At 41.0% G+C, this 17,390-nt stretch overlaps 2 protein-coding genes across 3 annotated transcripts in view; one reads left to right on the forward strand and one right to left on the reverse strand.

Moving 5' to 3' along the window:
- The window catches only part of PTEN (phosphatase and tensin homolog), an 86,982-nt gene extending 75,421 nt beyond the window's left edge, over positions 1–11,561 (reverse strand). Inside the window, exon 1 of one of the 2 annotated variants that reach the window (XM_065894917.1) lies at positions 10,623–11,561. In XM_065894917.1, the coding sequence (XP_065750989.1) occupies positions 10,623–10,701 (79 nt within the window). In that variant the 5' untranslated portion in view covers positions 10,702–11,561. The remainder of the gene's footprint in view (positions 1–10,622) is intronic. The other variant, XM_065894918.1, reaches the window with a different exon arrangement.
- Positions 11,562–12,490: 929 nt separating this feature from the next.
- Positions 12,491–13,367, forward strand: KLLN (killin, p53 regulated DNA replication inhibitor). The gene is given in 4 exon segments (XM_065893906.1): positions 12,491–12,558; positions 12,664–12,769; positions 12,772–13,150; positions 13,153–13,367. Coding segments are annotated over 4 exon segments (768 nt in total).
- The last annotated feature ends 4,023 nt before the right edge of the window (positions 13,368–17,390 follow it).

Genomic DNA, 17,390 nt, shown 5'->3' on the forward strand with positions numbered 1-17,390 from the left:
TAGAAGCTAACATGGAAATATGAAGTTTCAGAGAAGTAGGACAATGAGTAATTTTTTTAAATTTTTAGTTAGTTTTTATAAAAGAAATATTCTTAAGTACAGTAAAGCAAATGGAATGTTTTATTCATATACTGAAATAAATACCATATTTATTCAATTAAATTACAATAATAAATGTTACTTGTTTTTCTTAATAAATGTGAAGCTATCACATGATTAGCAGTCCTGGTTTTAAAATATTAGTATCTCTATCTCCTGTAATTTCACAAAGAATCATAACAGTCAAAACTTAAATTTCATAAGGATTTTTAAAATAGGCCTTGACATTTTAATCTGCCTGTGCAAAGTTGAGTGGCAAAGTAAATTGTAATATCAAGTGAACAGAAAAAAATCATAGCAAACAATCAATTCCTAGAACACTTTCGTAATTATGTTTGTCTGCCCTAAAAACAAAACAAAATTCAGAATCCACTAAGCTACCCCCTTGGCATCTTCTCATCTCTGGACTAGTCTAAAACTCCATCCCAATTTTTTTCTAAAACTTTCACACACTAACGCAAGTTTTTAATGTAGATAAATACAGCACTTTAATTCAACAGGCTGACATAGCAAATTTAGGGTCTAGAAAAGAATGTAACACATGCATCAGAGAACCTTAGAGTTGGCCCTACTTCATCTGGAAAGATATGAGAAATTCTTATAACTTGTCAGAAATTTGCCATTTTACATAAGCAGATTTAACTTCACCACATCTGACTGTAACAAAAACAGCTTTAGAAAAAAAAAGCAGAAGATTAAAGAATGAATTAAACAGCACAAAACAAGTATCCTGTGAGCAAAGTACCTCTTAATTACATAACTAAAGGAAGCAAGCTAAGAATTACTTTTAAAACTAATGGCAATATAAAAATGAAAAGAAAAATGCTTTAATAAAGCATATCCATCCTGTTAGAGTTCTATGTAACACCCTTCTGAATACCTCATATACTGCAATATACTTACACGTTTATTGAAAACATCTTCAGCCTTTTCTGACAGAAGTTCAAAGCAACACCTTCACAATCAGTCAGTCACACATGAGCCTTCTTCAAATAAACCCTTTTTTGTTACCAGGGATATGATTTGTGGAAAAAGTTATTATAAAGAATACTGGCCTAGCAGCAGTCAGAAAAAATAGATATTAAAAGCCTAGCTCTATCATTTATTAGCAATTTCACCTTAAATACCACAACCTAAGGACAAAGGTACTGACTTATCAAATATTATACTTATAATAATATACCAGACACTTACACCTCTAAACCAGAGTTTCTCAACCTCAGCAGTGTTGGCAGTTTGGGCTAGGCAATTATTTGTTGTGGATGAGGCTGTTCTGTGCACTGTAGGATGTTTAGCAGCATTCCCGGCCTCTACTCTGAGACAAATGCCAACAGCTTCCACCCTTTGACCACCCCCACTACCCCCGGGACTGTGACCACCAAAAATGTCTCCAGACATTGCCAAATACCCAGACAAGGTGGAAGGAGATCACCCCCAGTTGGCAAACAATATTCTGAAAATATATTCTTCCAACAAACCTAAAAAGCACCCTACAAGTTAAGGGTTTTTACCATGTTAGAGATGTGAAAACTAAGGCTCACTAAGGTTAAGGAGTTTATCTTTTATTACATAACTGATAAGTAGCGGAGCAAGGATTTAAGCTACACTTTAGGTCTAGCTGACTCCCAAATCTATGCTCCTTCCATTCCACTATGCTGCTTTTCTAAACTCACTGCCTTGTCCACAAAAATCAGGGTAACATTTGCCATGCTGAGCTACTTAGGGTTTACAAATCAAATGATATAATGCATGTGTAAATTCTATTAAACTAAAAGAGATAACACATTAAGGATTTGCTTGACAGGAGATTATATACCACAGTGATTCACAAAGTGTGATCCCCAGACTACCATCATCAGCACCACCTGGGAACTTGTTAGAAATACAAATTCTAGGGCTTCCCTGGTGGCACAGTGGTTAAGAGCCTGCCTGCCAATGCAGGGGACACGGGTTCGAGCCCTGGTCCAGGAAGATCCCACATGCCGCGTAGCAACTAAGCCTGTGCGCCCCAACTACTGAGCTGCGCTCTAGAGCCCACGAGCCACAACTACTGAGGCTGCGTGCGACAACTACGGAAGCCCGTGCGCCTAGAGCCCGTGCTCCGCAACAAGAGAAGCCACCGCAATGAGAAGCCTGCGCCCCGCAACGAAAGAGTAGCCCCCGCTCACCGCAACTAGAGAAAACCCACGCACAGCAACGAAGACCCAAGGCAGCCAGAAAATAATTAATTAATTTTAAAAAAAACAACAAATTCTCAGGCCCCAACCCAGACCTAATGAATCAGAAACTCTGGAGGTGGGGCAAGTAATCTATGACTTAAGCCCTGCAAGTTATTCGAATGCCGTCTATAGTCTGAGAACCACCGATGTAACATAATGGGAAAAATACTGCACGAGGTACCTAAAAACCCTGCATCCTTCTTTGGACCCAATCTTCAGGTAGCCTTTAACAAGTTACTGATTTTTTTTTTTTTTTTTTTTTTTTGGAGCTACGATTCCTGTACTACAAAAAATGAGGAAAGTAATGCTTGTACCATCTCTTTTTTTTTTTTTGGTATGCGGGCCTCTCTGTTGTGGCGTCTCCCGTTGCGGAGCACAGGCTCCTGACGCGCAGGCTCAGTGGCCATGGCTCACGGGCCCAGCCGCTCCGCGGCATGTGGGATCTTCCCAGACCGGGCCACGAACCCGTGTCCCCTGCATCAGCAGGCGGACTCTCAACCACTGCACCACCAGGGAAGCCCTGTACCATCTCTTAGGTTGCTCCTTTTTTCTTTGCAAAATCAAATGAGCTAATGATTAAGAAAAGGCTTTGTTAATGAAAAAATAGTGAACAAATATAAGACACTGTTAGGGTATATGCTAGCTAATTCTATTAATTGAAAAAAAAACTTCTGACTTAAGTCCTCACTTTTTCAGCTTTCATACTTCATAAACGAGTAAGTTAAAATGTTAAATAAATTTTACAAGGCTAAGTTAAGCCTGGCAAAGTACTGTTTTCACATTATGAAAGAAAAAAAAGTCCAGGCATTCCACTTTAACTCTGATAGACTCAGAGTAAAGTAATTAATAAATACATTACACCTAAATATCAAGCTTGGTAACATTCCCCAAACTTCATTTTTCTTTTTTTTTTTTTTTTGATTTGAAGAGAGTTTAATGCAAGGACTGCTTAAAGGCAAGGTAACAATAAAGAATACTGAAGCATCACAGAATTTAGCAATGGTGCTAAGCCTTGTAAACCATTTTCACCTAGGCCTAAAGGGACAATAGAAGGCAGCCATTATGGGAATAAAGAGCCATAGAAGAGGAGCCATCATAAAGGAGCTATAGTCTTAGTGCCCAACAGCACCCCCTGCCAACTCGCCCTCTTCCCTCCAATATTCTGCTAGAGCTTCCTGGAGACTGAATCCAAATGGAAGCCAGAGGATAAGGGAGCCTGAATGAGCCATCTAAGGATGTCAGTCTACCAGGCCTCAAAGAAGGGTGGAGAAAGGCGGAAAATGGATCTTGATGGGCAAACAGAATATCCAGCACTGTCCATCCCCCACCCCCCAAAAAAGTAATAACACTGTTTCATATCCAAACAGGTACCCAAACTTCATTTTAAAAGTAGAGAAAATATTTAAATTCTATTTATTTAATCTCCAGTAAGTTCCGAGTAACTAGAACACTCAAAAAGAAGAGTCTCACTAAATTCATGAGAGCAAAAGAATTTTAAATGGAAAAAACAATTGCACACATTTTTAAACAAGGAGTTGTTTGCAACTCTGAACAAGTATGCTGTATTTATAAATCACTTTAGGAATACATATGATTTAAAGAATCAGATCACAACCCATTTCATAATACCTTAAATAATTACATCCTCCTTAAAAGATCAAAAATATTAAACATATAAAATTAGCAGAGTGCAATCCCTGCAATTACTACTAAAGAAAATAGAACCTTATTATACTTAGCCTGAGAACCTACAAAGATCAAAATAAATAAAACTGAAAACTATTCAGAAGTGCTTTAATAACACTAAATCAACTAAGTTTTAGGTAGTAATATAAAACAAAAAACAGGAGCATGAAGCATTAGAGAGAAAGAGAGGGAATTTTAGATAACTAAATTTTCCTAAAAGTTGTCGAAATGAACAGTTCAATTCTACAACCTAGACTTGGACCAAAAATACAGCTACTTTATCCAACACATAACAAAACACATAAAAGTCATATAATCAGATAACTGCATATAAAGTTAGACAGCACAATTCATTCTGCAATGCAAAACAAATATGTAAAAAAAAAAACTCACTGGAAATCAAGTGCTTCACTACTGAGGGTACTGTGACACAGCTTGGAGACCAGCACAGGGAAAGGAAAAAACAGATTGATCCCTATGTACAAGTAATGACCTTTAATAGGCAGGTCTCAAGCTTATCCCATCCTTCCCCATACCTGGTAAGAATAAATGAAGAAAGAAATCCTTTAGCTCTTCTTCCCATTTCTAGGGCCTACAATGAGAATCTTGATCAAAAGCAAAAATGGGAAACAATAATACAAAGGTTTAACCTAAATAAAATTCCTATATTAATGCACTGCCAAATTATATTAAGTGTAAATGTTACTGTAATAAATGTTAACTTGGCATTCAAAGTTTCATGACTCCTCCAAAAATCTGAACTTAGAAAGAAATGCTAAGATACCTTTATTGATAAGACAGTTTATATAACTGTTGTATCATATATTAAAAGTTTTGAGATGGCGATTACTCTGTGAATAAAACTATATGATATTTTAGCTGACCTATCTTTAACACTAAAGAAAATTTAATATTATAGCAAATTTTTATTTTAAAACTTCTACTTCATTAAGCCATAACAGAGGAAGTTTACATCATACCTTAGTATTTTAAAGCAAATACTCTTCGATTAGCAATGATTATCTCTTCTTTGCTCCATAGTATGAGGGAGCAGAGCTTCAAATTATTTGCAAACAGCAAAATCACAGACATGTTACACTCACAACTCCTAAAAGAATACCCCTATTTTAAAAAATAGTCATAGCCTGAACCAATTAACATGCTAACATATCCAAAACTGAGGAAAAATTCAGTTAAAATCACTGCTCCTCCCATAAATGAAAAGACAAATAATTTCTCATACATGGGTAATCTGAAATTATAATTTTTAAGAGAAGCTGTTACCATTTAAGTATTTACAATGTGGTAGGTGCTATGCTAAGTGAATTATTTACATTATCTCATTTACTCTTCAAAATAAACTTTATGTGGGTTGGTACCATCATCCTCATTTTACAGATATAACAGATTGAGAAAAGTAACCTACACAGTCATCCAGCTACTAAGCGGCAGTCAGGATTCCAACACAGGCAGTGTTGGTTCCAGAGCCTACACTGCCACCCTAAAATCTAAAATGAAACAATGTACAAACAGTGTGTAGATAAAACTAATACTCAATATTTTAATGTAATTTAAAATAGATTTAACCTTATTTAAAAATTATAAAACCACATCCACAAGTGATTTCTAAAGAGAAAAAAGTTGTTTTTAGAAATATTACTATAGTTTCCTCACTCTGTCTTTATTTACATATATACACAGAGTATTCAAACACTTATAAGTTAGATTCACTGTCCATATCTGAAGTGATGACTACTGGTAAGAATTAAGTGTATAACCACTTAAAATATAATACATAAACAGTCTTTTTTTCCACACTATATACAGGTTAAGAATATTCTTTTGCTGGAAGGTGCGCCACAGTATCCAAATCTCTCAATATTCTCAACACTACCAACAAGTGTATACCTAATACCCTGAAGATGTCCACTCATCTCTTAATGCAAACTGTTGCAAATGAAGTGAATTTGCCTTAACTATACTGAACTAAATTAAGACTTTCCATACAAAATTAATTTATCCCTAAATTATGTTTATTCTTCTTATACTAATATTTTTCTAACAGCCTTTTTTAATTCCACTGCAAATTATTTTAAAAGAACCAAACTGCCAATAGCTTTTCTGTAACCCATGAAAAAATTCCAAAAATTTGGGGATATGTGAATGGTCAAATCCAATATACTAATTTCACCTTTCCTGACAAATGAAAGTACTTTACATTAGTAAATGCATATACATATTCAATACTTAGAGAATCACAGACCAAAACACTTTTGACCACCTAGCAAAGAATGCATGTGGCACTAATATGGCCTAAGTAAAGGAATTAAGGACATCAGTTTGCTCAGCAAATCCTTGACAACTTAGGGTTGTTCAGTCTAACATTACTGGTATTTCTGATAGCAACTGTGTTAACCTCAAAGCTACCACATAGAAAACAACTGTAAAACAGAATATTTAATATCATAAAACTGAATATTTACTGAAACCATTTCTGACCCCAATCTCACAAGCTGATACAAATGTCTTAAGTCACTATCCTTAGAACAAATCCTAACACCTTTTCTTAATGAATTCATACCACAAAAGAATACTGATTTTACTTAAAATCAAGTTTATCTAACAAAAAAAGAGACAGGAGAAAAGGTACGAGTGACGGTTCTATGAAACAGAAATAAAACTTCAGAACTAATGGGGGCTACAGGAAAAAAAAACACACCAAATAAATTTCTTACACCATCATTAATAACGTATTTTTCTGGAAGCTAAATTCTTATAGTACAGCCAAGGCCTAACATTTCAAGTAAGTGAAAAACTGTCATATGCATACAAACTTCTAAATTTCTTTTTACAAACTCAAATTTCACATACAATACTAATATAAAAACATTTCCTACACTGCTGTCTTACTAAAAATGCAAAGGCAAAAATTTTAAAATAGAATGTTTACTGAGAGTGATTTAATGTAGAAACTTTGTGAAGTGATCTTCCCATAATAAATACTCCTACATTAAAAAGTCACTGAAGTGACTACTTCTTAAGTTGCTTAGAAATTATTAAAAAGTATTAAGCTATCATCAAATGAACAAATAGCAAATGGGGCAAATCTCAAAATGAGGACATTTGAAAATCAGTACTAAAGACTTCCAAAAAGTAAGAAATTTTGTAACATTAAGAGTTTATATTTTTGTGTGTGTGGTTAATGGGAAAAAGCAGATACTATACTGTTCCACACAAGCATTAAAGTATCACCAGCTACCTTGAATGTTGTTAAAATAAAATTCTGATAGGTAATACACACATATGCACCTTTCTTTACTATCTTTCTAAAACTATTTAAAGTTAAGGTGATTATACCTCACCATATTTTATATTTACTTAGTATTTATTTAGTGTATCATAAGCAATATTAAATCTGCACCGATTACTGTGCAAACTTTTACAATGAACATCAATAAAATTCCTTTTTACTTATATTAAGAGTTATATAAACTGTAAATTCCTCTCAGATGCGCTTTATTCTTTAATACACTTTATGAAAATAAAGTTTATAAATTATTGTATAGCAATTAGGTGGCCCAATTATGTTGCACAGGAAAGAAATACAACTTAACAGATACAAAACAATGTAAAATAAAAATTGTGAGTAGAATCTTTTTCAAAAAAAACCTCACAATACAGTCATTTCAGTAATCACTAATCTTAAAAGATAATACAGCTAACTTCAATAGCCCCTGTACTCTCTACGAATTAAAAAGTATTCCCTATGAAGATGCAAACTTATCCATTATACAACAGAAGCCTAAAGTTTCCATGAAATCTAAAGACAATGAATTTTTTATAGTCTCATGTTTAATACTACTTTCAGACTAACATTAAGGATAAAACCCCACCAACAAACTATTTTTAGAATAATTCAATTCTGCAAAAAAAATTAAGTATGGTCCTCAATTTTCCTCTGAGGAAATCACTTCATTATTGATCTTTATAAAAATACTCCAATCACTACTTTCATAAAAGAATTTAACTTTGAACAGGTTAGCTGTTGAAATAGATACTACATACAACGTGCTAGAGAGATACTACAACCTGCTAGAGACAAAGCCTTCAATGGCCATTTTAATCTTCCCCCCACCACAGTAAACACAAAACACTAAAGTGAAACCAAGCAAACTAAAGTGCTTTGGTATTTCAAAATTATTGGAAGTGCAACTATCAAAAAAGTAAACCCTTTACTGACTTCCCTAAGTGATTTTTTTTCACATCAACATTTGGCTCAATAAAACCACAACTCTAGAAATTAAGTGTTATTAGTCATTTGATGCAATATACGATAATGCTTTCTATGCATACCATAACTAAAAGGACAGTTTTAGAGAAAGTTGTAAGTCACATAAATTTCATACATAGAGGCACACACACTCTGAAATCAAAGGAGAAATGGCTAATCACCTCACTGCTCATATATAAGAACCTGGTAGAATGTTAGTCTTATAACTCTGATAATTTTAAATCAAATGTGTAAAGCAAAAATAGCATAAACATATTCTGAATACTAAAAGCAATCTGCCCAACAAACAGCATTCTAGAAAATTTTTTGAATGGGGGTTTATTTTAAAAATTTAAACATTTAATTAATTTGTTTCTATACATCTAGATGACTGTCAAGTCACACCAATAGCAGACTATTTTTGAAATAGGTTACAAATCAAAAGAGTTTTTTCATAATTAATTATCTTCTGGGCAAGCGGGTCAAGTTCAGCTTTAGTAAAGTTTTTCAATTAATGCAACTCCAAACTTTCCAAATATTCTTTTAAAATATCATTTTTTAACCTAACAGAAAACTTACGTTGTGTGTGTTGTAAAGCTACTTCTTCAGTAACTTTTATCTTCATTTCATATCAAAAACTGGGGCAAAATTAGCTGTGCACATTTATGTGCGGATACATAATCCAAAGTAATAAAACCTCTTCAGATATGTAACATTTTCTTCAAAAAAATCTTCCCCACGGTTTTTACCTGGATGTATAGACACTTTAGTGTCACTCTACCTTTAGGCAAAATGTTTACTGATACTTGCTAAGAAACCATTTTTATTAAGATTATTAACACTTATGCAATTATGTAGTTTTAAGTAAGTATTGTCCACTGCTACAATTCACAGCACCAAATTTTTTATCTTAATAGAGGCCTTAATAAAATGCTTCAGTCACCTCAGACCAATAACTTAATCCTGTTCTCCATGCCTTACACTGGCCTACCAGTGACTCTCAATTCCTATGATACTTTCCATTCTGCAAAAAAGGAGGGCTCTATCGCCATCCTTGATCAAAACCGGTTTATTATACCTGAAACTGCAAAGACTCATGCCTTTCGATAACCACTATCTTTTGAAATATAAAGGCCTAACTTTTAGACAACCAATTATATACCACTGAAACTCTTGAGTTTCTGTCTTATCCAACAAGCTGACTCAGTAAATTTAATACACCATATGAAAAAAGCGAACACACCTACAATCCGAAGCTGGAGTGATCCACTCTTGCCAGCATTTCTGGTTATTAGCTGGTAAATTATACTTATACTGATATTCTACACAAGCCAGAGCAAAGTTAATGGATACCCAAAGGTGTCACAGGACCTGAAACCTAAATAAGGTGAGTGCCAATTCTGGTATCACAATAATACTTAAATTTCAAGTGAAACTGAAGTTTAATCTCTGCAATCACCATTTGCTACACACAATACCCTTGAACCTACACAACATTATCATCTGGGATCAAAAACCACTCAATCTCCATTCTATTATGTGTCACAAGAGCACTGAATATACCGTGCTACTGAACTGCAAATTTCATGCCCTATCCCACATCAGCCCAACACGAGACAAAAAAAGCAAATTTAACAAAGATCTAGTAAGAGCGCCTTTGAGATGTATCACGGTACTATTGATTTCAAGCTACAAAACTTCTAAATGCGATTCAAAGTTGTAATTAACTTAGTTTCAACATACAAACCTACTTTTGCCTTCAAATGAGCACCATATATGCTAAAATGATTCTCTCTCTAAAGTTATGCAAATCAGTTCGGTTCACAACTCACATTTTAAAAGAATCTATCAATGCAACTCAGGAAACTAAAAGCAATCACTGCAAGATTCTGATGCAATATGCGTACGCGCAACACTAATTTTCATTTTAATCTGATCTATACCCTTGATCTAGGGCCTAAAGCCAAGATTTAATCGAAATATGCTCAACCTCAAAGCATCTACTTTTCTGTTCATTTAGCAGACCGGATTACCGAGCTCACTAATCCACTAGCAGTGTACTGTATTCTTTATTAACGGACAATAGCCCTTAGGGAGAGTCCCCACAGACAGACTAAGAAACCCATCAGTGCCTTGACACTTGCAACCAGGCAAGAGTTCCGAATAGCCGAACACACCCTAGGTTGAATGCATTCAAAAGAGGCACAAAATATACATGATCTAGAAATCCGACCAGGGTTAAATGTCATAGTCACCCAAACTATGGACATTTTTCGCATCCGTCTACTCCCACGTTATAGGAGAGTGACAGAAAGGCAAAGAGGAGCGGCAGCCACAGAAATGGATACAGGTCAAGTCTAAGTCGAATCCATCCTCTTGATATCTCCTTTTGTTTCTGCTAACGATCTCTTTGATGATGGCTGTCATGTCTGGGAGCCTGTGGCTGAAGAAAAAGGAGGAGAGAGATGGCAGAAGCTGCTGGTGGCGGGGCTTCTTCTGCAGGATGGAAATGGCTCTGGACTTGGCGGTGGCTGATGCCCCTCGCTCTGCTGCCGCTTGGTTCTGGACAGCAGCCGGGTAATGGCTGCTGCGGCGGCTGCTGGATGGTTGCAGCGACTGGGCCTGCTTCTCCTCAGCAGCCAGAGGTCTGGCAGCGGCGGCAGCGGAATGGGGAGAAGAATAATCCTCGGAACGGCTGCCTCCTCCGGCGGCCTCCGGAGCCCGGGCCAGGAGGGGTGCGGCGGCGGCGGAGGGGAGGTTTAAAACCGGCCCGGGTCCCTGGATGTGCCGCCGCCGCCGCCGCCGTGTTGGAGGCAGTAGAAGGGGAGAGACCAACTCTCCGGCGTTCCCAGCCCTGGAAATGGTGACAGGCGACTCCGACACCCTCCCCGGAGCTGCAGCCGCCGCCGCCGCCGCCGCCGCTTCTCCCCCCCGCTCCAGGAGCGGGAGGTGCAGCCGCCGCGCCTCAGCCGGCTCCCGCCCGAGTCCACAGCTTCCACCTTCCCTTTCAGGAGACGCCGAGGAACAGGCTGCACGGTTAGAAAAGAAGACGAAGAGGAGGCGAGAAACGCCGCCGCTGCCGCCGCCGCCGGCCGGCCGGCTCCCCGAGGGCGCTGCCCCCGCGGCTGCTCACAGGCGCTGAGAGGGGCTCTGGGCCGCGGCCGCCGCCGTCTCTCATCTCCTTCGCCTGAGCCCGGCCTCGCCTCACAGCGGCTCAACTCTCAAACTTCCATCATGGCTGCAGCTTCCGAGAGGAGAGAACTGAGCGCAGCCGCGTCCCAGCGCCCGAACGTGTATCCTGCCGCAGTGCACAAAGAGTCCCGCCACATCACCGCCCGCCGGCCTGCCCGCCCCCTGCGCCGCCGCGCCGGGAGCCCGGGCGCCTCGGAGCCCGAGGGGAGGCGGGAGGCGGACGGACCGCGCCGGGGGAGGGAAGGGCAGGGCAGGGGCTGTAGGGAGGGGGCAGAAGCAGCAGCTCCGGGTGCGAGCGCCGAGTACCCCACGGGCAGGCGCACTGAGCATGCCCAGTATGACTGCCTGGAGCTCGCTCGGGCTTGTTTCGAGGCGCCCGCCTGTAGCTGCACTTGCTGCGGGTGCTTCTGCAGCAGCCCAGGGTGGGGGGAACGAGCTGAGCCACGGCCGAAAAACCCAGCCACAGGCAGAGTAGGCTGTTGCGAGGGGGAGAGGGGGAGCGAAGGTGAAGGCTGTGGCCGGTTCGTTGAGCAGTGTCACTGACTTGAGTCTGAGGTTACCTGTGCACAGGTGGAAAAGACCAGGTGACTGCTATGGTCAGGGTACAGGAAAACGCAGGGACGATCCCTGCAGCGAGGACACCCCTCCCCCTGCCTCCACCTCCAGATTTCCCCGGCACGGCCTGCAGCCTCCTTCTCCTTATGCACGGATGTCGGATCACGATCGTTCGCAGGGATGTGACTGCAGCAGCCCTTGCTGAGAAATCCCACCTCTCCCCCCATCCCCACCCGTGTCCTCAAGGTGTCAGTCTTAGTACAAAGAATAACCCCCTATTGTGTCTCCAGTGTGTAACACCTCATCCGGCTCCCTTTCACCGCCCCACCTCCCGCTTCCCCGGCACTCGGTTCATTTGCCCTAAAAATGAAAGCTCCCAGCGGAGCGCGCTGAGTGTGAGCACATCGCCCCTGAATTTCTAGATTCCAAAGGGCAACTGTCCAGGTGAACTGAAAGCGGATCCCCGAGGATGGGATGCACGCTGCAGCCCCCTGCATTTCCCCCGGAGAGCCGAGCATCTCTCCCCTCGGGGTTCCAGTTGGGTTCACCGCTCCGAACTCAAGCTCGACCCTTAGCGGCTCCTCGCCCCGCCCCTTTTGGGCCGCAGTGAAAACCCGGCTGGGTGGATCGCCCCGCGGCCAGGTTCCGCGCTCCCCTAGCGGGTCAGTGCACGCTAGAGACCGGGGTTGCAGGGCGGGAGTATGAATTACGGGACGGTAGGAAACTGCAGCCCCAGCGAGTGGGCGGAGCCGAGGAGACCTAGGAGGGTTCAAAAGGAGGTGGAGGGATACACGGGCCACAGTCGGAACTACTTTCAGGAGGAGGTCACGTGTGTTCCTAGTTGGGGAACTTTCCAAATTCCCACTCCCATTTGATAGCTCTAGAGGCAAGTGCTTCGCTTCCTTTGCCCAGGGTGCTCCCGCCATGTACGGGTAGCTGGACCCCAAAGCCTCCCCGGTTTCGGCGGAAGAATAGGCTCAGACGATCCTCCCGCCGGAGCGCTGTCAGTGCTGGCGCCTGAGGAGCTGGTTACACAAGCACCCACATCCAAGCACGTGCCCCCGCCTCCCCTCACCTTGGCTGCCGCCGCTGATTCTTGCGGATCTCGGAGCAAGAGTTCCCAAGCTGGTCGCACCCTTTCCTGCTACCCACAGAGCAAGCTAGAGGACGGAGACCTGAAACTCCGAGCTCTGGATCCGCTACCACTGCGCCTTCCAAACCGTGGGAGAAGGGGCTGGGCCCCGGGGGTCTGGCGCATCTTCCTTGCTAGTGCCCTGCCCCCTAGGGCGAACCTTTCTGGTGCTGTACTCGCGGGGCAAAGGGTATCTACTGCAGCAGCCCGGTGATTGAATTAACGATGTTGCGACAAACTTTCAGTCACTGCTGAGCTGGTGAGCGCGCCCCACCTACTGTAGACTCAGCCTAGTGACTTATCTGGTCGGAGAACCTAGTCCATGGCCTTCAGCCCAGAACAAACTTGTCAAGTCTGCTTAGAGCTCGGATTGTTTGACCTAAACCGCGAAAGATCTGGTTCGGAAATGCTGAAAACTAGAGCACATTTACCCTGACATCGATCGGCTGCAAAGTGAGTGGTCCACCGTCTGCTTGTAGAGAGTGGGCATCAGTACCATTGTAGGAATTCTTTCTTTCCCCTGGGAAGTAGAACTCAAGGAGAATTTGAGTCCAAAAGTATTTAAGTTGATACCTAGACTGAGGCGCTGGTCGTTTTTTAGATCTGAGAGAATGGGATCAATTTGCATGTGTGTTGCAGTTATTGTGAATTGATGCCTAGGAAGGTCTAAAAGAGGATTTATTCAGTGTATGAGAAAGAACACATCATAGTTGTAGGCAGCCGCTGAAGACTAGAAACCTCAAGAGAGCTACCATAGAACTCACAGACCATTTCCTTACTCCAGGACTACTTACTAATTAAACCAGGGATATTTACACTGTTCTTAGAGATCTCTGAGGCTTCATAAAACTTTGAATTTATATGCAACATCCTTTTAAGATAGCCCTGCAGGAGTTAGCCACCTGCTGAATCTTCAGTCTTGATATTTATTGGAGCCTGGTCTTGTGCATGGTCCTGGTCAGCTTGGGGGAAGGAGGGGCCACAAGTGGAAAAAGAAATGGAAAGCAACCTAGAAAGAGTAGGAGAAAGGCCTCCATTTGGTTTCCAAAGATGAAAGTCCTGACCACACAGCCTAGATAGGCTAGAGATTTTTTTTTTAAAATAAATGTATTTATTTATTTATTTTTGGCTGTGTTGGGTCATGGGCTTTCTCTAGTTGCTGCGAGCAGGGGCTACTCTTCGTCGCAGTGCACGGGCTTCTCATTGTGGCACGGGCTTCAGTAGTTGTGGCTCGCAGGCTCCAGAGAGCAGGCTCAGGAGTTGTGGCACACGGGCTTAGTTGCTCCGTGGCATGTGAGATCTTCCCAGACCAGGGCTTGAACCCGTGTCCCCTGCACTGGCAGGTGGATTCTCAGCCACTGCACCACCAGGGAAGCCCTAGAGATTTCTTTATTTTATAAATAACCAAGGATAAGTCCCTGATTTCTAGGTGTTCCACTAGATTGCATGGCAAGAACCTGAGAGCTACGCTCAATTGATTATCAACTACTGCTTGGTGAGGAAAGGGAAAATGAAGATAAAGTTAAATGAAGGCAAGTGATTAGGGAGGGGTAAAATGTCCCACGTTTGTTTTTCCAGTTGCTGATCTTGTCCCCAGAGTTCCTGTTATTAGCACTGCCCTACTTTGCCCACCCCTCTCCCCCCACTCCATGTGAAGATTAGTCTCACAGTATCTGAGAAGTTCTGAAATCCACTTCCTAGGAAGAAAGTGGATTCATTCCTGCCCTGTTGATGTTTTGGTGTTAGGCCTGAGGAGAGAGAACCCTTTTCAATTCCTGTGGCACAGAGTTATTCTGGAGCAGAGAGGGTGTGCATCACCAGTACTAACATGCTGGAATATGAGACTGGCCCACAAGCACTTCCATCTGCTGAAAGAAGAAACTGGAAAATGAGTTTTGCTGCTACTCTAAACATCAGGTCCCTCTACTTATCTCCATGGTGAGTGAAAGGACCACCAATGTTGGCAGATATTTGACCAGCCTGACAGCAATACCAGGTGGTTATTAGAAGTTGCTGAGTAAAAAACTTCCTCCCCTTCCCAGTGTTAAGTGGGTTCCTGAAGGAAATCCTTTTTTAATTTTTGTATTTCTTCACTTTGTCCTCCTACCCAAGAAGTCTCCATATGCAGGTGGTAGAGCTGAAACCTTTAAATAGATGACACTATCTAATGTACAGAAAGTTTTTTAAAATGTTTTTTTCAAGTTCAGTTGCAAATATCTGCTTGGCTGTACAGATATTACAATACATTGGTTTCTAAACACTTCAGTTATTTACCTGTCTGGATTCAGACTGCCCTGGGGAGAAACAGAAGCTGGTAACAAAGGGAGAATTATATAAAGCTTCAGGGAGACTAACCATACAGAATAATTAGTGAACAGGAAAAACCAGCTTTAATTATAGTTTCTAACAGCTGATTCCAAAACTGTATTGCTACTGCATCCAGAGAATATCTAAAGAAGATTCCTTTCTTATTTTCTTTGATAAGTGAAATGACCAGCAACTCAATGGGGATGATATAAATAGTTGATGTGCTCTTTGTAGGTCCTGCTGCTAAAATGTCTTTTGTTGAACACTGATTGCTATAGTGCCTTTCTCATCTCCCACACACTGACCTTTCAAATAGAGATCTAAAGCAATGGCTTCAATTTTTAAGTAATCTTCTCTATTTTTATCTGCTTAACCACTGTTTTCTAAATAATACAGAGTAAAATGTAATAATTATATATTTTAACTTAAACCATCCCATTCTTCCAACGGTCTGAAGACTTTTCCCTTATTTCAGTTATCCTAATTACAAATATCCCTGTTGTTTTAAATAAAGACCTTTTGCTTACAACATTTCTCCAGAAGGTACCAGTATGGATCATACAAGCAACCACATCCTAGAAGAGAATTTTCCATTGTTGCCTACAAGTTCTTCATGCCCTAATCTCCTGGAGCTATTTCAGATGGCACTTGTGTCTCCTTTCACATCTCAGTAGAGAGGTGTGCTGTATGAAATATCACACAAAGAGAAATAAGGGCTGGGCTGGGAGAACCACAGAGCAGACTAGGCACTCACTATGTCCAAGTGGCATTTAGAAATTGTGACTTGGACTAGAGAGTGATAGAAAAGAAAGACCTAACATGACAAGACAGCTTAGATTGTTTTAGTCTCCGATCTAATACTGGCTATTGGATATTCCACTCTGGTCCCCTTAATACTAACTCTAGCCCTAGGAACACGTATCTTGCCTTTTAGCTCTTCCGATAATAGAAAAAGATAATAATTTTTATGTTACCAGCAGATATTGGGGCATTTACCAGGTGCTTCACAGAGTAGCCCTCATTGGTCCAGGTATAGGAGGGACACTGATAAGGAGTCAAGGGTAACTATTGCCTCACTCCTACAAATCTTTCCCTTCAGAACATCCTTCTGGCTTCTGAGGTATCACTTTTTCTGGTAACAAAAAGCAACAAAAAACCTTTTTGAAAGAGAAAATGCATGGTTAAAACTCTATCTAAGAGACTTCCCTGGTGGTCTAGTGGTTGAGAATCCGCCTGCCAATGCAGGGGACGCGGGTTCGATCCCTGGCTGGAGAACTAAAATCCTACATGCCAGGGGGCAACTAAGCCCACACACCACAACTACTGAGCCTGTGCACTCTGGAGCCCACCCGCCACAACTAGAGAGAAGCCTGTGTGCCACAACAAAGAGCCCACACCACAACGAAAGATCCCACATGCCACAATGAAGATCCCACATGCCGCAACTAAGACCTGACACAGCCAAATAAATAAAAATTTTTTAAAAAAACTCTATTTAAGGTAGCTTTTTTGTCTGTGTTGATGGTATAGGGTCTTAACTCCATTTAGTCATTTAATGATTCAATCAACAAATATGTGGGAGTCTTATGTGCCAGTACTAATAATGCTAAGCTCTGTGGACAGAGCAATGACTATAGCATAGAGGGTCCAGTCTTTACGGAATTTAGTCTCCTTGAAAACTTGGCTTCTTTATCTGACATTGTTGCAACCTCTTCACAGTCTAGGAGTAAAGTTAAAGCTGTAGAAAATACCCTAGTATTTGATAACTGTTTCAATTATCTATTGCTGCATAACAAACCACTGTAAACTTGGTGGCTTAAAAGAACAACCACCATTTATTTTCTCACAATTTTGCAATTTGGGAAGGTTACAGCTGGACAGTTCTTCAGCTCCCCCATGATGTCAGCTGGGTCAGACATGTGGTTACGTT

This window comes from Phocoena phocoena, chromosome 16 (genome assembly GCF_963924675.1).
Source record: "Phocoena phocoena chromosome 16, mPhoPho1.1, whole genome shotgun sequence".
Classification (NCBI taxonomy): domain Eukaryota; kingdom Metazoa; phylum Chordata; class Mammalia; order Artiodactyla; family Phocoenidae; genus Phocoena; species Phocoena phocoena.